The 21,914-nt window shown below is 40.5% G+C and overlaps 1 protein-coding gene and 1 long non-coding RNA gene across 6 annotated transcripts in view; one reads left to right on the top strand and one right to left on the bottom strand.

Annotated features, from left to right (window-relative positions):
• The first annotated feature begins 7,185 nt into the window (after positions 1–7,185).
• On the top strand, positions 7,186–21,485 carry LOC309629408. Its single transcript, XR_014245062.1, has 3 exons — positions 7,186–12,733; positions 16,526–16,653; positions 19,368–21,485. It is a non-coding gene; the product is annotated as an uncharacterized lncRNA (long non-coding RNA).
• The window catches only part of ATP13A4 (ATPase 13A4), a 139,033-nt gene continuing 130,881 nt past the window's right edge, over positions 13,763–21,914 (bottom strand). For 3 of the 5 annotated variants that reach the window (XM_082393121.1, XM_082393125.1, XM_082393123.1), the window contains 3 exons: positions 21,498–21,586; positions 18,990–19,070; positions 13,763–14,417 (listed from right to left, as the gene is read on the bottom strand). In XM_082393121.1, the coding sequence (XP_082249247.1) occupies positions 14,205–14,417; positions 18,990–19,070; positions 21,498–21,586 (383 nt within the window). In that variant the 3' untranslated portion in view covers positions 13,763–14,204. Of the gene's footprint in view, positions 14,615–18,989; positions 19,071–21,497; positions 21,587–21,914 lie in introns of those variants that run through there. The other 2 variants (XM_082393124.1, XM_082393129.1) reach the window with 2 other exon arrangements.

Below are 21,914 nucleotides of genomic sequence, written 5' to 3'. Positions count from 1 at the left end.
CACTAAATGCACCAACATTCGAATTATAGAGGTCCCAGAAGAAGAAGAGAAAAAGGAAAGGGTCTGAGAAAATATTTGAAGAGATCATAGTGGAAAACTTCCCTAACATGGGAAAGGAAATATTCACACAAGTCCAAGAAACCCAGAGAGTCCCATACATGGTAAACGCTAGGAGAAACACACCAAGACACATATTAATCAAACTAACAAAAATTAAATTTAAAGAAAAAGTATTAAAAGCAGCAAGGGGAAGACAAAATAACATACAAAGGAATCCCCTTAAGGTTACATTCAGCAGAAACTCTGCAGGCCGGAAGGGAGTGGCAGGATTTATTTAAAGTGATGAAAGAGAACAACCTACAACCAAGATTACTCTACCCAGCAAGGATCTCATTCAGATTCGATGGAGAAATCACAAGCTTTTCAGACAAGCAAAAGCTAAGAGAATTCAGCACCACCAAACCAGCTTTACAACAGATGCTAAAGGAACTTCTCTAGGCAGGAAACACAAAAGAAGAAAAAGGCACACAAAAACAAACCCAAAACAATTAAGAAAATGGTAATAAGAACACACATATTGACAATAACCTTGAATGTACATGGATTAAATGCCCCAACCAGAGACACAGACTGGCTGAATGGATACAAAAACAAGACCCATATATATGCTATCTATAGGAGACCCACTTCAGACCTAGGGACACATACAGAATGAAAGTGAAGGGATGAAAAAAGATATTCCATGCAAATGGAAATCAAAAGAAAGCTGGAGTAGCAATACTTGTATCAGATAAAATAGACCTTAAAATAAAGACTGTTACAAGAGATAAGGAGGGACACTACATAATGATCAATGGATCAATCCAAGAAGAAGATATAACAATTATAAATGTTTGTGCACTCAACATAGGAGCACCTCGATACATAAGGCAAATGCTAACAACCATGAAAGGAGAAATTGACAGTAACACAAAAATAGTAGGAGACATTAATACCCTCACTTACACTGAGGGACAGATCATCCAAACAGAAAAGAAACAAGAAAACACAAGTTTTAATGACACAATAGACCAGATAGATTTAACTGATATTTATAGAACATTTCACCCGAAATTGGCAGAATACACTTTCTTCTCAAGTGCACATGGAACATTCTCCAGGATAGATCACATCTTGGGGCACAAATCAAGCCTCAGAAAATTTAAGAAAATTAAAATCGTATCAAGCATCTTTTCTGACCACAATGCTATGAGATTGGAAATCAATTACAGGAAAAAAACTATAAAAAACACAAATACATGGATGCTAAACAGTGCACTACTAAATAACCTAGAGATCACTGGAGAAATCAAGGAAGAAATTAAAAAGTAGATAGAAACAAATGACAATGAAAACAGAATGACCCAAAACCTATGGGATGCAGCAAAAGCAGTTCTAAGAGGGAAGTTTATAGCAATACAATCTCACCTCAAGAAACAAGAAATATCTCAAATAAACAATCTAACCTTACACTAAAGCAGCTAGAGAAAGAAGAACAAAGAAAACCCAACATCAGTAGAAAGAAATCATAAAGATCAGAGAAGAAATAAATGAAATAGAAACAAAGAAAACAATAGCAAAGATCAATAAAACTAAAAGCTTGTTCTTCGAGAAGATAAACAAAATTGATAAACCATTAGCCAGACTCATCAAGAAAAAAAGGGAAAGGATTCAAATCAATAAAATTAAAAATGAAAAAGGAGAAATCACAACTGACACTGCAGAAATACAAAGCATCATAAGAGACTACTACAAACAACTATATGCCAATAAAATGGACAACCACGAAGAAATGGACAAATTCTTGGAAAGGTACAATTTTCCAAGACTGAATCAGGAAGAGTTAGAAAATATAAACAGACCTAGAACAAGTAATGAAGTTGAAACTGTAATTAAAAATCTTTCAACAAACAAAAGTCCAGGATCAGATGGCTTCACAGGTGAATTCTATCAAACATTTAGAGAAGAGCTAACACCCATCCTTCTCAAACTCCCCCAAAAAATTGCAGAGGAAGGAACACTCTCAAACTAATTCTACAAGGCCATCACCACCTGGATACCAAAACCAGACAAAGATACTACAAAAAAAGAAAATTACAGACCAATATCACTGATGAATATAGATTCAAAAGTCCTCAACAAAATACAAGCAAACACAATCCAACAACACATTAAAGGGATCATACACCAGGATCAAGTGGGATTTATCCCAGGGATGCAAGGATTCTTCAATATACACAAATCAATCAGTGTGATACACCATATTAACAAATTGAAGAATAAGAACCATATGATCATCTCAATAGATGCAGAAAAAGCTTTTGACAAAATTCAACACCCATTTATGATAAAAACTCTCCAGAAAGTGGGCATAGAGGGAACCTACCTCAACATCATAAAGGTCATATATGACAAATCCACAGCAAACATCATATTCAGTGGTGAAAAACTGAAAACATTTCCACTCAGATCAGGAATAAGACAAGGATGTCCGCTCTCACCACTCTTATTCAACATAGTTTTGGAAGTCTTAGCCATGACAATCAGAGAAGAAAAAGAAATAAAAGGAATACAAATTGGAAAAGAAGAAGTAAAACTGTCACTGTTTGCAGATGACATGATACTGTACATAGAAAATCCTAAAGACGCCACCAGAAAACTACTAGAGCTAATCAATGAATCTGGTAAGGTTGCAAGATACAAAATTAATGCACAGAAATCTCTGGCATTCCTATACACTAACAATGAAAAATCCGAAAGAGAAATTAAGGAAACAATCCCATTTACAATGCAACAAAAGGAATAAAATACTTAGGAATAAAACTATCTAAGGAGGCAAAAGACTTGCACTCAGAAAATTATAAAAAACTGATGAAAGACATCAAAGATGACATAAACAGATGGAGAAATATACCATGTTCTTGGATTAGAAGAATCAATATTGTGAAAATGACTATACTACCCAAAGCAATCTACAGATTCAATGCAATCCCTATCAAACTACCAATGGCATTCTTCACAGAATTAGAATAAAAAATTTTACAATTCATATGGAAACACAAAAGACCCCAAATAGCCAAAGCAATCATAAGAAGAAAAAAAAAAAAAAAAAAAAACAGAACTGGAGGAATCAGCTTCCTGACTTCAGACTATACTACAAAGCTACACTAATCAAGACAGTATGATACTGGCACAAAAACAGAAACATAGATCAATGGACCAGGATAGAAAGCCCAGAGATAAACCCACGCACATATGGTCACCTAATTTATGACAAAAGAGCCAAGAACATACAATGGAGAAAAGACAGCCTCTTCAATAAGTGGTGCTGGGAAAACTGGACAGCTACATGTAAAAGAATGAAATTAGAACACTCCCTAACACCATACACAAAAATAAACTCTAAATGGATTAAAGACAGAGATGTGAGACCAGACACTATAAAACTCTTAGAGGAAAACACAGGAAAAACACTCTTTGACATAAACCACAGCAAGGTCTTTTTTTTTTTTTTTTAATAGGTTTACTGTTTTGTATTTATTTACTTACTTATTTATTATTTATTTATTTATTTATTTATTGTCTGTGTTCTGTCTTCATTGCTGCACCCGGGCTTTCTCTGGTTATGGTGAGTGGGGGCTACTCTTCATTGTGATGCGTGGGCTTCTCATTGCGGTGGCTTCTCTTGTTGCAGAGCACGGGTTTCTAGGAGTATGGGCTTCAGTAGTTGCAGCACGTGGGCTCAGTAGTTGTGGCTCACTGGCTCTAGACCACATGGGCTTCAGTAGTTGTGGCACACAGGCTCAGTAGTGTGGCTCATGGGCTCTAGAGTGCAGGCTCAGTAGTTGTGGCACATGGGCTTAGTTGCTCCACAGCATGTGGGATCTTCCCAGACCAGGGCTTGAACCCATGTCCCCTGCATTGGCAGGAGGATTCTTAACCACTGTGCCACCAGGAAAGTCCACAGCAAGATCTTTTTTGACTCACCTCCTAGAGTAATGAAAATAAAAATGAAAACAAATGGGACCTAATTAAACTTAAAAGCTTTTTCACACCAAAGGAAACCATAAACAAGATGGAAAGACAACCCTCAGAATGGTAGAAAATATTCCAAATGAAACAATGGACAGAGGATTAATCTCCAAAATATACAAATAGCTCATGGAGCTCAATATCAAAAAAACAAACAATCTGATTAAAAAATGGGCGGAAGACCTAAATAGGCATTTCACCAAAGAGGACATACAGATGGCCAAGAGGCACATAAATAGATGCTCAGCACCACTAATTATTAGAGAAATGCAAATCAAAACTACAATGAGGTATCACCTCACACTGGTCAGAATGGCTATCATTAAAAAATCTAGAAACAGTAAATGCTGGAAAGGGTGTGGTGAAAAAGGAACACTACTGCACTGTTGGTGGGAATGTAAATTGATACAGCCACTATGAAGAACAGTAGTGAGGCTCCTTAAAAAACTAAAAATAGAATTACCATATGACCCAGCAATCCCACTACTGGGCATATACCCTGAGAAAACCATAATTCAAAAAGAGTCATATACCACAGTGTTCATTGCAGCTCTATTTACAATAGTCAGGATGTGGAAGCAACCTAAGTGTCCATCGACAGATGAATGGATAAAGAAGATGTGGCACATATATACAATGGAATAGTACTCAGCCATAAAAAGAAACAAAACTGAGTTATTTGTAGTGAGGTGGATGGACCTAGAGTCTGTCACACAGAGTGAAGTAAGTCAGAAAGAGAAAAACAAATACCATATGCTAACACATATATATGGAATCTAAAAAAAAAAAAAAGTTACTGATGAACCTAGTGGCAGGACAGGAATAAAGATGTAGACATAGAGAATGGACCTGAGGACACGGGGTGGAAGGGGGAAGCTGGGGCGAAGTGAGAGAGCAGCATGGACATATATACACTACCGAATGTAAAATAGTTAGCTAGTGGGAAGCAGCAGCATAGCACAGGGAGATCAGCTCAGTGCTTTGTGACCACCTAGAGGGGTGGGATAGGGAGGATGGGAGGGAGGCTCTAGAGGGAGGGGATATGGGGACATATGTATGCATATGGCTGATTCTCTTTGGTGTACAACAGAAACTAACACAGTATTGTGAAGCAATTATACACCAATAAAGATCTATTAAAAAAATTTTTTTAAATTACGCTACTAGAATAAAATAAAAGATCTATTTAAAAAAAAAAGAGTAAACCCTAAAAAAAAAAAAAAGAAAAAAGAAATCACCATTTTAGCAACATGGTGATACATCATCCTTGCGTTTGCATATGTATAATTTTCTCTGAAATACCTTACAAGGTAACTGAAATTCCAGTTTCCAGGCTCAGCAATGCTCTGGCACTTGTAACTTCCCCTCAGGTCACACTTACATGGGCTTCCCTTGGTAAATCTTGAGTTCAGCCTTTGCCAAAAAGCAATCAGTCTGACCACTGCTTTCTCTGGCGTTTTTCCATAGGTATTAACTGCCTCTTCCTCATATGAATGAATTTCTGATTGCACAACTGAAAAAAAAGTGAAAAAATTAAGTCAATGGATTCTGTCTTGGAAGCAAAATTGCTGATATTTCACATTAATGTCAGTAAGAACCAAATAAACAGGGTCTGTGATTAAGACTTACCAATGAGCCAAGTGCAGATTGCCCTCCAGACTTTTCACCCGGATGTCTTTGTTGACAAAGAAGTGCCTGACTTTTGAATCAGTGGGGCAACTTTTGGAGGGACTCCAGTTTCTCATGACAACACAGACTTTTGTGTGTGTGTGAGCCTGAGGGAATCCTTGCTATACAAGGCTGTGGTAAGTAAAGTAACGCTCAGTAAGGCATAAACCACTGCAAGCCTTACATACCGAAATAATGTTGTGCCCCCAGGGAACAAGACACAGAACAAAATTGGGGACACAAAATTCCTTTCATTTTAAGACCTTCACTGTTGAAGATTCTGTTATCTAAGAATTACCTTCCCTTTTCTTCACTGATCATTCATCGTTTTAAATCACCATCCCTACAGATTTTTCTAGAGTTGCTAACTCAGCAGATTTGGAAGTTTTCATTCTCTGACCACTTAAAAAACCAGATGTCACGTCTTAAGGTCAGATCAGAGGACGCTACCCACCTGCCTTGCTAAGAACCTTGTCAATATCTACTCTATGCCAAAATAAATTTTGAAATGTTCTTTTATCAAAAAAAAAAAAAAGCTTGAGAGATGTAGGGAAAAAAATTATGTGCCACATTGAATCTCTTTTGATTTTTGCAGTTATGAATGAGGTAATAAATAATATTCTCATGCCAATAGCCAGGGAAACTAAGATGCAGACATAGTAACTAATTTGTTCAAAATCACAAATCAGAGAGTTCTGGGTTAGAGCTCAGACCTGCCTGACTCCTAAGCTTATACTCTTACCTGCCATATGCCATTGCCCGAAAGCGACACTTCTGAGATTGACTTTATCTATCTGAGTGCTGTGTGGCCCTCATGATGAGGTCAGACATGGGGTACTTGTCGTGAGCACATGACCTCAGCTAGCATCGCTGTTCCTACGCCCCCAAAAGCCAGCTCTGCCCACCCGCACAGGCTCCAGGTGCAGGCCTGAGCTACCCAGTTTGCCCTGGGACACCCGCTGTGCCAGGGTTAGGTGTGGGCAGACACAAATATTTGGCCTTTGCCAAGTATGACTCTTGGCATCCAGACCAAATAGATTACAGGATCCCCCTAGGGGGGATCTGAACCTATAAAATTGTCCCCAGATCAAACCAGTTTCCAATTAGTCATGGATTGTGGCTGAATTCTTGAGGCTCTTTAAGAAGCCCTTATCCACTTCTCAAGGCTAACCTCGGGCTGGGTCAAGAGAGAACTGACTCAGCTTTCAGGAAAAAGCATCCAGCCAGCTGTGGAGCCACTTTATCTTGTACTTTGCCCAGTTCCTGAGCAGACCAGGAACATGGCGTGGCCTTGGGGCTCTGAGCTGTTTTCTCAGAGTGCTTTACCCCTTAATATTCCTGTATATGATTTCATGAAATGCACCTTCACCTCCTGGATAGGTATCTCTCCTATCTTTATAACCTATGTTTCCCTGGTCACATAAACCTGGGACCGTAGTCAAAAACAGGATCACAGAAGCAGTGCCATGCTGAAGTCTCTCCTGAATCACTGAGAAGATCCACGGAGTACTGCAGTAGGGCTCCTGGTGACAGGACGCTCTCCTCTCCCACACAGACACACAGAGCACCACTCTGAGATGATCTCTGCTGCTTCCATGAGGCTTCTATGGGCTTTATCTGACTTGGAGGTTAGTTGCAGGGGACCCCAAATTGCACGCCACTCTAGTCACACCTCCCCATTTTCCATCTTCTTTAACCACTTTCTACCTCCCTTAGCCATTTGGAGACATGCTCAGGCTGTTTATAATACTTATAGGTCTCTGTGTGACACCCTCAGCCAGTAGCAAAATGCATCTTCCTCTGGTGCTCACACAGTCACATCACTGCAAAGTGACAGAGGCCACAGGTGTATTCCCTCCACTGTGCTTTTATCACACTCTGACACACCGACCACAGAGTGGGCCCCTATCTCTATCCCTCCCCCTGTCTCTGTCTCTATCCCTATCTCTTTCTCCATCTTTATCTCTATCCCTATCTCTATCTTTTATCTCTTTCTCTCTCTTTTCATCACAGCTTTCTGTTCCTTGGGCCCTTGCAAGTTTGTAAAGGTAAGGTGAAACCAGAGAACAAATTGGAAAATACAGAGCCAATTATACTTAAACTCTCCCCCTGTTCCCTAATATCCATTGTTTGGTTTTCGAAAAAGTTTGCTTGCCTCAATTCTCTCTTCCCTCGGGTTGAGTACCTTTCTAGGAGAGCCTTTGCACTCACAAATAAACCTCTAGTGTCCTCTACATATTGAGATGGTCTTTGTAGCATATACCTAGCTCTTCTAATTCCACACCACACCTCCCCCACCCACTATACAAACCATGTATATGTATATGTATATACATATGAGCCAAACTCATTAAGCACAACATTGGAATCACTATACTTTTATACTTTTGGTTGTTTTTATTCATAACCCTAATGTTTTAGTTAAGCTTCTTTGTATTGAATAGAAAACAGATGTTCACAGACAAAGGAGGAGAAATAAATCAACAAAATGTCCCAGTGATTATATTTTTTATTCAGTCATGCCACAGCTGCTTGCAGAACCTCAACCATGGCCCTGTGCTGCGTATAGAGTGGGAAAATGAAATGAATCAGACTTGGTCCCTACCCTCAGAGAATGTGCTCCTAGTTAAATGGGGTTGTGTAGGCATTGGAGGAAATTGAAACACTACTGGACGATAATACAAGGTAAAAAGAACTGCCTGCTACCCAAAGGATGGGTATGTATAGTGTGATGTGTGTGCAGATAAAAGAGGTCTCCCATTTGGTTTGGCAGATCCGGTGGCATTATAACTGGATCTTGAGAAATAAGTGGGATTTGGATGTATGAAGATAAGAGTAACAATTATAGAGAAAACAGCATGGGAAAAGGTATTGGGGTGGGAAAGTGGTTACTGTATGCTGCGAATAAGTGAATTACAGAATGCTGGGAATAATAAGTGAGTTACTGAGTGTGGGAATGACAGTTTGCTGCATTATAGAGTACAAGGATGAGAAATGTCTGAGATGAGGCCAGATGTGGTCAGTGCAAAGGGTCTTAAATTCCTTACTAAACAATGTGTATTTTATTTGGTAGATAATTTAGACTATGAATGGTTTCTGATCATGGACGTGGCATGATCAAGTTGGGCGATAAAATTCATAGGGACCTTGAGAAGCAAAACTAGAAGAGAGACTTCAGCTGGGGAGACCAGATAAGAGATTCTTATATTCAGGCAGGTGGTGGCCAACGTCTTGGAGGAGAGGAAGTTCTACTCGAGAAATACTGCCAAGAGAGCGTGCAGGGATTTAAGAACTGATTGGAGGGGGATGGGTGGGACTCTTCATCGCACGCCCACGTTTGTGGTTACACAAGGAAAAGTCCTCACTTACCCACAAAGCCTTCTTGATATCACACAGAACCACCACTTTCTGCTTGTGATGCAATGTGAATGGTGCCCCCTTGAGTTGTGCGGTACATAATACATGCAACGTATGTGAGACCTTCTGGCAGCACTGTCACCCTTATCCACAACCTCAAACTCAACAGAGTTTCCATAGTCAATATGTGTGCAGCCGTTATCACAGGCCAGTGCTTTATCAGATTTTTCATGAAGCTGAAACACTAAGGAGAGAGAATCGAAAGGAGATGGCAAGGAAACAGAGCTGGGAGAGTCCGGATAACCCTTTGAGTACTCTACATTCAAACATGGATGTTGCTCTACAACATGTTACATTCTTTTCCCTAGTGGATTAGATGATTTGATTAGCAGAATCTGGCTAGGAGTGAAAAACATAAAGGACCTTCCTTTGGAAACCTATAGACTAGGATTTTAGACTCAGGTCACCCATTTCCTAAGTGTGTGATCTCAGACAATTGGGATTTATTCAACCTCAGTCTCCTGAACGTTTGCGCAAGTATTATGTAGAAAACAAACCGAGCTAATGGGGTGAGGAAACCCTTGGATAAAGTGGTCGGGTCAGGGCAGACTTTTTTGGAGAAGTGACCAGTGAGCTGAAACCTGAAGGAGAAGGAGTCAGCCATGAGGGTAGGGGTTGGTGGGAGCGGGGGGAGCATTCAAGGCAGAAACGATGGCAAATGCAGTCTTCCCAGGGAAGGAACAAGCTTGACATGGTTGGGAATGCCAGGGTGACTCACTCCTAAGGCTCTGTCAACACCTCCAGGAGAGGTGTGTTTTGTCATTGTTGTTTTCATTTGTATGTTTGTTCAATTTTGAAGAAAGTCATTTCGTTGATAAAGTTTAGAGGGTTCTTTTAACAAGTCTAATGGAACCCAAAGGACAACCAATGTTGTGTGGCAGCAATTTTCAAGGGTTTTTCCTTAAGCATAAAGAAGTGAGCATAGTACAAAGCCGCGAGAGAATTCATATAACCCTAAAAAAAGCTGTACAAAGCAGGGGCTGAGCAAAGTTCAAGCAGAGATACAGGTTTCTGCTTCTGGAGACTGAAGGCAAAAACCAGAGCTTTATCTGATCTCATGACGTAGGCTCACAGATCTCTGGTTTTATGATTTTACTCTCTCAGCTGTGGGAGTTGACCTCTTCTGTGATTGATGGTTAGGTCCAAGAGAACTTCTAGGAAAACTAAAAACTCTTTCTGGAGGAATTCATACTCATGATGGCAATCCATTGGACAGTTGCCTTGTTTGCCTTCTTGATTGTTGGTGCTGCAAACATCCTGGGGAAAACAACATGGAAGAGTGACACAGCAGAGACTTCGCAGGCAGAGAGGTCCCATGTCTGAATGCAGCTCCAGCTCCTCCACTCATGAGCTGTGTGTCCTCGGACAAGTTACTAAGCCTTTGGAGGATTTGGTACCTCATGAAAAGAAGGAGGATAGTAATCCTTGCCTTGCCTTCCTCCTAAGACTGTTATGAGGCTTAAATAAAAGCACGAGTGTACAGGTGTTTTGGAGACTGTAATGTCCTGTAACAAAGCAGGGAATAATAGCATCTGCAGTGTTAGAAATGCCTGGGACTTTGTAAAGATGTTGCTTTGACTCAGCATTACTGGAGGAGACCGCACCATTTTATTATCCAGAATGAAAGACTTCACTGCGGAGAAAGGGAGACTGCTTTTAGAACAACAGAATGATAGATTTTACTTGCCTCCTTCGTACAGAATAAATTATTATAGCATAAACAACATACAAGGCTCTGAATATATAATCACTTTTTCCAGTCATCACATCTGCAAGTGTGTAACACACACTTCTGTGAGCACATAAGGACGCACATGGCACAGCCATACTTCCATTCTCTATTTCCATCATTGCATATTTAGCAAGGCGAGCCTGGAGTCAGGGTCCTTCTCTATGGGTAAGAGCCGTATACCTTGGAGTAAACATACAGGGGACCCTTCCAAATGGTTTGGACCAGATGACTATGTCCTTTTCTCCTCCAAGTCCTGGTCAGGAAAGCATATCGGGCACAGGTAGCATTGCCCTTGGGCTTGGGGCACTGTCCCGTGTTCTTTTCCTCAAAATTTTCAAACACCTCTTTCTGAGAAAATACTCACATCAGAAGTATCCCCCAGCTGTCAATTTGGCAGTCAGGGCCCCGCTCTGTGCAACTTTTGTCTAGGTTCCTGTTCCATCAGAAGCCACCTTCCAAGGTACAGAGCCATCAGCCTGTGCATCTTCACCATGGGACCTCCCCAGCCTAGCCCCCCACAGGGTCAGTCTGATATCTGTGTGGGCAGCAGTCATAAAAGGTTCGCATCACAGCGTGAGACTGAGACACTGGGCGTATCAAGCCTGAAAGGAATCCTGCAGGTAATTGAGTTTCATCTGGTACTTGACTTCCCTTGCTTATTGGTCTTTGAATATCTGCTGCAACCACCAATGTCACGGAGTGCACACAGAGGTCACCAGCTTCCCCCTCTGGCAGTGCTGACTGTTAGGGTAGTGGTCTTCGTGTCAGCCTGAAGCCACTCCCATCGTGCTCTTCACCCACTGGTGGTGCCACCGGATCCAGGTCAGAGCTTCCTCTCTCACGGTAACTCCTTCAAGTGTTTGAATACCATTCTGGCGTCCCCTGAATCCCCATTTTTCCAGGCTAAGCACTTCCTGGTCTTTCACTCACTGCCTCTAAGAGGTAGTTTGTCTCAAGAACCATCTTTAGAATGAGTCCCTTTTGGCCAAGGTTTTACGGCTGTTTGGCTGGTGAGGAACCAGAGTCCTCCGTCCCTGTTCCCTGCCAGCTGTGTGTGAATTGCTGAGGATGGAATCACTTCCGATCAAGACAAAAGCAGCTCAGAATTGCAGAAAAACAAGCAGACACCTGTGGTTTGGGGTTTTGTTTTGTTTTTAACACACCTCTAGCCTAAGGCTGGCAGGATGCCTTGAATTCATTTGAACAGGAGGCCCTGGTATTAGCAAACGCTTGCCTCCTTGCACCTGGCAAAGAAGAAATTCACTCTTTGTTTGACTGTGAGATCACACCATGCACCCCTGCCCTGTTGGAGCTTAGTAATTAGGAGGTATTTGGAGGTAACAACAGGTTCGCTGAAGATTTGTGTCCAAGGTCTGGGTGTGCTCTCCTCACCCTGAATCTCAGCTTTCTCATCTGTAAAATGCGGATGGTAAGCCCTTCCCTGTCTGAGTGCCAGGAGGATTATGTAATTCAGACGGCTAGTGGAGGTGATAGCACTTGGTGAGAGGCTTTTCAGAGTATTAACGGTGCACCCCACCACGCTTGCTCGTCACTAGGCTGCAGACTATCTCCAGCTTGCCCCTGCCCACAACTTTAGAAAGATGAGAACAACTATCAGTTTTAGAAAAAGACATTCAGAGCTTTCATATCACTGCCAAGGCTGACTTTGTCAAAGGAAGCATTTCTTTCTGTACTGAGGAAGACAAAGATCCTGCAGCCTGCTCTAATGATTCTTCACACCCTATTTTAAAACCAGAAACGACAAGGTAACTTTGTGGCTGAGAAACACCATGTTCCAGAATTATCTGCATCATGCTCCAGAACCACGCTCAGGAGTTCAGCCGGGTAAGGGAATGCTTGCAGATGCTCTTGGGAAGTAGCCAACCAGCCAGAGACTTACTCCCTGCCCGGAACATTCATTTAGGATTTGATGTTTGCCATGAAAATGTTGCTTTTGCTTTAAAATACTATTTGTGGATGTCTTCCTAGAATTCAGTGTTGTCTGCTGAGCTCAATATAACCAAATTGTACTAATGATAAAATAAGGGAAATTTTTGTTTTCTGAAATCTAAAGCCTCAAGCTTAAGAAATGCATACGTTGTATGAGGACTTACGTTAATGATAACATATAACGTGGTAGCACAAGACTAACTTTTCTCAAAATAATAGAGCAGAGGAGTAAAAATTCCTGGAATTGGGCACACGGGATGTGGTTCCTGGAATCGGGCACACGAGATGCGGGGTTCCTAAAACATAGGCATTCACAGCGTCAGGAGCCAGAGTTTAGTGGACAGTTCTAGTGCTCTTTGATTTGTGCTACTTTCCTTTCTTTTCCAGGAATATGAGCCAGACCAACTATGTAATTTGGGGGACCCTTGTTAAAAATAAGGATTTTCAAGATGGCAATAGCAGAGTATTAAACCAACAATGGGACCTTTCTGAGCATGAGATCCTATGAGACTGCCAGATCGTATGCCCATGAAGCCAGCCCTAAATACGGGAGACTGTACTCCCCAGTTTCTTTGCCAAATCCCTGGTTAATGTGGTGTGAGTGATGGGAGAGATGTGTACCACTTTGACACAGTGAAGAGCCTCCATCCTCCTTCCCCATCGCAATATACATGGAGTCCTTGTGTTGAGTCGGTGGAGCCATCAGACTGGAGCAGTCACCACTCCGAGGAGGGCTATACTAAAGAGCCACCCGGATCAAGACAGAAGCTCTTGAGTGTTAAGACACTGAGATACTGGAGTTGTTTGTTATTGCAGCATCGGCTAAGCCTATCCTGACTAATACTTAGGGGAAGGCCGGAAATGGAAGGAAACATCTCAAATCTGAAAAGTACCATAAAGGAAAGGAAACCAGACAGTGAGGAGTGGTGTTATGGTTCTCATGCATTTGTTTTTCCATCAATGAAATAAGAATTCAAAAATGATCTTTAACATGTTTACAATTCTATGCTACTTTCCCTCAACTCATTTAAAAAATATATTACCTAAGAAGAAAGATTAAGTACTCTCCTTCTCCTTTAGCCTCCCAATCTCTTGGCCCATTGCCATCCCTGGACCATTCTTGAATCACTGAACACCTCTAATACTTTCAGAAGCCAAGAGAAAAACACTCTCCTAGGGCAGTGTTCTGTTCTGTAGAAAGTATTTTATCAAAAAGACTTTAATTTGTCACCATGATTGGACAGGTTTTTGATTCCAAAAACTCTAGCTGATATTGTAAGAGTCTCACTGCTTAAAAACAAATCACTGAAACTGGTCCCTTTTGTCATCGTTACTATGTTATATAAACTTGGATATCACAATGCCTTCAAAGTTGTTCCTCGTTGCTCTCAAACACCGGGTTGCTGTAAGACACTCCCCTGCCACACGCCGGCATGTCAGAGTAGGAGGTCTGGTTTATGGGGGGCCAACTGGGGTCATTTGCCAAGGCCCTCTGCCATATCCGATACTGGCTTTTTGATTGATAGCCAAAACATCTTTTGATTATCATCCACAGGGCTCTATTTTCAATGATGGCCTCCTGCAAAATAAAAGAGTTACTGTTTACAATCAGAGGTTAAGTGTTTCCAGAATACAGCCTTCCATAGATCCTCATAAGGCACTACTGCATTGACTGCTTCAATCCAGCTTGACAAAGAACTTGAGCCTCTGACAAATCCAAGGTGATTTCATGTGATAGGTCATGGCTTCTCAAACTTTTCCACTTAAGAAACTCTTCTGGAAGAAGAGAGAGAAACATAGTCTCAAGAATCCAGAAACATAGCTTGAAGTAGTCTGCCTCAAGGATTTCATATGTAAATTAAATGTAAAACCATCCAAATTCTGCAGTTCACTCCATATCACATCCGTATGTGATTTAATATAAATGACACTTAAAATTATCTACTACCAAATGGTATTGACCTTATAGAAAGATATGCCATGCTTATGATGTGACTTGGGTGTACCCTGGCACATCACTGTGTAGTCATGAACACAGGTAAAATTTGGGATGTGGGCCACAGTTTCGGAGCTGGACAGATCTGGATTTGAATCCCAGCTCTGACACCTACTATGGGCAAGTTAATTACCCCATCTGAGCCTCAGTGATTAGAAATAATAATTCCTTCCTCTTATATTTGTCATTAGGATTATATAACTCCCCTTACAATGCAGAGCATGGCATGGCATAGCTACTTGCCTTTACCATTCTTCTGAACTATTCATTTCACAAACGGCTGTGCATTGTAGCCTTATTCACATAAGCCTCCAAACTTCACCTACAAATATTTCATTGCAATGCGTTTTTTAAGATGACAAAAGGTATGTCCTTTGAAAACATTTTGGACTGGCATTTTACTTCATGAGTTAGACTGAGCCTTGAATAGAGCCCGAGTTATGACTTATAATACATAGCACATGAGGGGTTATGTTAAATTCATTTTTTTCATCATATGTGGTCACAGAGATTGACCATCTTATAAGTTATCATGAAAGAAACAAAGAGGAAAATATGAGGACCCAAGCTGTCCCATAGAATTAGAACTGGTTTTGGTGTCTGTCAGTGGTATCTTTGCGAAACTGAAAGAGTTAATTCTGTAGGATTCCACAAGGAACTTTGCTAGAGATAGTGGTTTCCTAAAATCCACCCATCTTTGACATCTGAGTCCACTGCCCATGGAAATCATAGAGAACAGCTAGTCTGAATATTCTCTAAAAACTGATCATCTGCCGACAGGCTGTTAAACACTCACACAGCCATCTTATCAGCATCTTGCAAACCTCAGGGATCACCTAGCCAAACCTGTTCCCTTACTTTCCCAGAGCAAGGTTTTTTGTCCTCCTTAATTAACAAGAGAACAGTAGTTCTCCTTAGAGCTGAGATAAGGCAGGATCATAGGTATTCAATTAAAGGTTTTAAAATCTAATTTATGTCCAGGAAATCTTAGCAGGCTTCAGACAAAACAAATGAACACACACACACGCACACACACAAGACATTAGTGCTCTACACAGTATCTTGAGCTTTGGTACAATCCTACAAATGTGATGACCTGTATTACTTTGCTGCTCTGAAAAGGGAATCAAAGAAAGCACTGAGAAATAATCTGTCCTGTCACTGTACATTGTAAATTAGATGTAGAATGAGAAACAAAAGAAAGCCTTGATGATATACCATTTCTTAAAGAAAAAAACAAAACTTCATCACATGAGCTCTTCTGACAGACATTCAAATAATTCATATATATGTATATATATATATATATATATATATATATATATACACACACATACATATATACACACACACGCATTCACACAATGCATAAGTAATAAAAGGGAGGGTGTTAAAGCTATCCACATTAGCTCCTCTGCTTGTTAGCAGGAGGTTAGATCATGAGACCCAGCAAGTAAGGATAAGGTCTCACTCAAACTTGTTTCGTGAGTATCAAATTACCGTCTCCATCTGCTGGGGGTGGGCAGGCTCACTTCTTACATTTAAGAATTGAATAAACCCTTACCCAGCTCCTAAAAGAATAAAGCAGTTGTTATAGCTAGTAAGATGACTTCTTGCCATAGTTTAATGGCAAGCAAAAAAAGAAGTTTATACCCAGATAACTATAACGCTTGTCTTCTTTCTCCCTGTAGATTGTGAGCTCTACCCCTCTGCTATTATTATCCTTTTCACATCATGCCCTAGTACAAGGCACGGGTTCAACAAATGCTTGTGGAAAGAGTGAATGAATAAATGATTGCTAGACACAAAGTAAGGAATGGTAAGTACCACAAGAGATAACATAATAATAAGAGCTTATATTTACTAAGCGCTTACTATGTGCTTTTCACTGTTTACATTTCATGCTCACAGTAACCTATGAGATAAGGTACCATTATTATCATCATTTTGCAATAAGGTACCATTATTATCATCATTTTGCAGATGAGGAAACAGAGACACAGAGAAGTGTAGTGAACTTGACCAAAGTCAGACCACAAGAAAGGTGGAGCCAGGATTCAAACCCAGGTAGACTACTCTGCAGCTATATTCTTAGCTGCAAATATACTGAAGGAGAACGGCTTCCTGCTGGGGGATTCTGGCAGACTTTGTTGCTTGATTACCCTACAGCCCATTCCTCCTGGCTCTTCCCTGCCCACCTTAAAAAAAAATCATAACTAGTCTAAGCCAATTTGTCTAACTTTTTGGCATAGATCCACTTTCCCAGAGTCCTTTTCTACTAAAGCTGACTATGAGACAGAGTTCTGAGTAATGAGGCATAAGAGGAAGCCTTCTTGTGGGCTGCAGGAAATTTTTTGCTTCCTGATAAAAGGTTCATACTTGTGGGAAAAAAAAAAGCTTGCTGGTACCTCTTCTTCCATTTTTTTTCTGCACTGAAAACAGACATAAGGCCAGCTACATGGGAGCTGGCTGGGCCCCATAAGCAACAAGCACAAACATGAAGGCCAACATCTAAGGATGGTGAGACAAAAAGGTGGAAGAATGCAGAGCCCCAGTGATGCCACAGAGACACTAAACTAGATCTGAAGCCACTGGCTTCCAATCTTCTTGTTAAGTGAGTCAGTAAATATCTTTGTTGTTTGCACTGTTTGCTGAGCTTTGTTACTTGCCTAACTGATCCAGGCATCAGGAAAAATTTATGAACAGGCTAATAGTCTAGCTGTGCCACAGAGGATGGAATGGTATGTCAATATGCAGAAATGGGGAAAGATGTACTAGACAGAAGAAATAACATGATCATGGACAGGAATAAGATATATACATAAGATTATCCCTTAAAGGACAAGGACCATCTTTCTGCAACTCCATAAGAGGACTCTCATGGCAATGCTCTTTTATTAATTCGGTGGCTTTGGGGACCATATTGTTTAGCACAGGACTCCTCAGTGTGATTCCTGAGTCAGCTGCATCAGAATTACCTGGCAACTTATTAGAAACAAAAGCTTGTATCTACTTCAGACCTACCAAATCAGAAATGCTGGGGCAGTGCTGGACAATCTGTGTTTTAACAAGCCCTCCAGGGAATTCTGATGCCCACTCAAGTTTGAGAAGTCCTGGTTTAACAAAGAGATCGATGCTCCTTATCCTAATTCTATGTCCTGTTCCGCCACCAGCTCCTGCGCAGCCTTTACCCTGCTTAGTAAGGAAGGCTCTGGAGCTCCTGCATACAAAATACTGCAGGGCCATCAGGCCCCAGGTGCGCCAGCCCACCACTAATCCCCCCTCACTGGAACCAGTCTGGGTTTGTAAGTGAGAGCAGGAATGGGGACAGATGGAGTCTTAAAGCTCATCCCTCCTACAGAATGGATGCCTTTTCTGGGGCGCCCCCTCCCCAAGAGTGGGCTTTAAGAAATGGGGATTGTGTCTAACAGCCTTGAAGGAGGAGAGAGTAAAGCGCGTAGCAAGGCAAATGGGGAGCACAAGCTCATTTTCCTGGGGAAATGCAGCATAAAGAATAAAAGCTGGGAAAAGCTCACTCTGAATCTCATTTCCCATCTGTAAAGTAAAAATGATAGAAGTTGTTCAGTGAAAGAAGCCAGACACAAAAGGCCACATACTGTATGATCCCCTTTATATGAAATGTCCAGAATAGGCAAATCCATAGAGACAGAAAGTAGTTTAGTAGTTGCCAGGGGGTGAAGGAGGAAGAAGGGGAAATAAGGAGTGACTGCTAATGGGTGTGGGATTTCTTTCAGGGCGATGAGAATGTTCTGGAATTAGACAGTGTTGGAGGTTGCACAACTCAGTGAACATATTAAAAGTCACTGAACTGTACACTTTAAAAAGGTGAATCTTATAGTATGTGACTCATATATCAGTTTCTTTTGAAGAAATTTGAATGAATTGAGTTGGGTCTCTATTTGTGAATTTTAGAAATGGATAGGACCTTCTCCCATCCTCCCCAGCCCCACTTTACAGATAGGCAAACGAATGCCTTGTTTGGAATTCATCAGAGGGAAGCGTCATTGCTCATGTTGCCAAGGAAGGGAGACCCTTGCACTGTTGAACCTTGTCAGTTAAAGCTGTTCCTTTTTCAGACTCCCAGAGAATGCCTCCGCCGCCCCAACTAGCAATCAGCAACCTGAGGCCACTTACCTCCACGACAAGGGACACAATGAAATTGGAGCCGAGCATAATGACAATGTAGACCCTCCACAGGACAGGAGTGCAGAGCAGCTGGTGGGAGATGAAAAAGCACAGTCAGTCCGAAGACTAATTATGCTGCAAAAACTTCATGCTGTTCACAGTGTACATGCAGGGCTCCTAACCACACTCATTCTTGTGAGACACTAGACACCTCTGATGGGCAACTTTGGCTTGACTTTCTTGGAATCGCGCTGCAGTCTGAAACTCAACTCATCCAGCTCGCGTTCCTTCCCTCTGTCCTTCACAGGGGTCAGACCCACATCATAGTGTGGCATCCTCCCCACCTCCACTGGCTTCCTAATCTTTTTTTTTTTTTTTCCTTCATAGGTAATTCTTCCAATAACTTTCTTACACATCTCACCTCACCTGGATATCTCCATCTCAGAAGACTTGGACAAATGTAACAGTTTGCTACTATTTGGGTAAACGTGGTAGAATATACATATAAGAAATGTATATGGATACATGTATAATACATATCTGAAAGTATGTAAAATAAACTGGTGTTATCAGTTGTCTTCAGAGAGGGGAACTGGTATTCGGGGGACAAGGATGGGAGGGAGGTTTTCATCACATAACTTCTCTAAACTTCTGAATTTTAAACCATGGGAATGTTTTCTCTATTTAAAAAAAAATATGAATTTAAAAAAAAAAATGAGCAATAATTAGGTTGCAAAGCAGCATGATTCCATTTAAAATAAAATAAACTTCATAAATCAGTCAAACACACATTTATAATATATGAATTTTCAAAGATGGAAGGCTATAGTCAATAATGTTATAATTTTCCTTACCTGCATAGTTACATTTTCTAAAATGCACCCATCATTTTATGTAATAAGAAAAATAATTATTTTTAAGGTGAGCAATAATCCTTTGCAGAATCTTTTGAAGTCATGCTGGCAATGACTCTGCACAGGTTCCCTCCAAACCAAATACGTTCCTTATTTTTTTACAAGAGGTCCCAGCCCCTCTGAAACAGTTTTCACTAACTAAAGAGTGTAACTAAATCCAACATGTTTTAACCTTAACTTCTGCAGGATTAAGGAATTTTAACTCATTTAGAAGACTAGTGGGCAAAGACTGTTTATCTCCATGAGTACCTAATCTAACTCATGAATACAATTATACTGTTGACCACAGTAATACAATTATAAAAATGAAAAACTGAATGTAGATATTAGTTTATATGTCAAATCTCACCATGGGTTTGTGAAGGTGTTGCTGGTTTGGAATGCACTATGTATTCCAAATGCTTGTCTACATTTAGGAACCTGATCTACAATGATCAGTCAGTCAGTCATTGCCATTATGTGCCATTCATTATGCCAGGCACTGGTAATACAAGAGTGAATAAGATAGGATCTTGGCCCTCATGAAACTTATCTTTGAGATGGAGAAGCAGACAGGCAATTTTACAAAGAACTAAAAGCTCAGTTCCCTTTATCATCTCTTCTGTATCCTATTTATTGGCCTAAAGGACATTTATTAATGATTAACTTCTAATTCAAAAGAAGAATAGATTAGAGGAATCAAAATATACATTTTCCCTTGCTTGAATATGTAAAATTTCTGTCTCTTCTAGAGTTTCACAGTTGTCTCAAAATTACAAAACTGTAAGAGAGTACTTGAGGTAAGATATGGATCTTTGAACCTAAGTTTTGCAGACATTAAGTATGTAATACAGAAAAACACGTTTTTAAAGAGTTTTAAAAAAAGATGTAAATACAGATTTGAGAATTAACCCCAAAAGTGTTATAGGCAAAACTGTTTTAAACAGCTTCAAAGCAAAACTATTTAAGAGAAAATTCTCTCACATTTGAAAGAGAAAATATATAAATAGAATTTCCAATCTTACAGGGATCTTTTAAAGGAAAAATGTTCAATGCTTTTGAAATACTTGAAATTAAGGCTAGACAGAATTTTATTTCCTGACCAGCTTAAATAAAAAATATGAATAAATTCAGCATTCATTTTAACCCTACCATCTCAAAAGAATAATAGGTGTCAAGAATCCATGTCGGGGGCTTCCCTGGTGGCACAGCGGTTGAGAATCTGCCTGCCAATGCAGGGGACACGGGTTCGAGCCCTGGTCTGGGAAGATCCCACATGCCGCAGAGCAACTAGGCCCGTGAGCCACAACTACTGAGCCTGTGCGTCTGGAGCTTGTGCTCCGCAGCAAGAGAGGCCGCGACAGTGGGAGGCCCGCGCACCGCGATGAAGAGTGGCCCCCGCTTGCCGCAACTAGAGAAAGCCCTCACACAGAAACGAAGACCCAACACAGCCAAAAATAAATACAAATAAATAAAAATTTAAATGTTGGAGCACACAAGAGTCCCATCTTGAAAAAATAAAAATAAAAAAAGAATCCATGTCAATTGCAATTGTGGCCTGCTTTTTGAAGTCAGGGTGTTATATAACTATAAAATATCATCATATCCCAGAGATAAGACTTACATCCAGACGCCTATATAATTCTGGAATATCGGCAAATAGAATGAATAGACACACACTCAGCTGTATGACCAGCACAAGGACAAATATATCTGCGGAAATAAGAACACAAGCTATCATTTAGAGAAATCTGAGTCCAGAGTATCACATCCATTGATACACATACTCTAGATTAACACTGATTAGATTTACTTGATTTCTACATCCAAACTCAGCAAAATAGATAAAAAGTACTCATTTCTATGCAATGGGTCTCACCTCTACGATTTCTATGTATGTCCTTGAGGTAAGTGGAAAATTTCACATGCATGTTATATGTTTCAATTAATAAAAATGGGACATACATATAGGGTAATACTGACAAAATAACATTTTCAAAAAATGCCTTGGAGATAACCAAGTATCTGAGTCTCTTTAATG

The sequence above is a fragment of the Balaenoptera borealis genome (assembly GCF_965194805.1).
Source record: "Balaenoptera borealis genome assembly, chromosome: 5".
NCBI lineage: Eukaryota > Metazoa > Chordata > Mammalia > Artiodactyla > Balaenopteridae > Balaenoptera > Balaenoptera borealis.
This window is presented reverse-complemented; position numbering and strand designations above follow the sequence as displayed.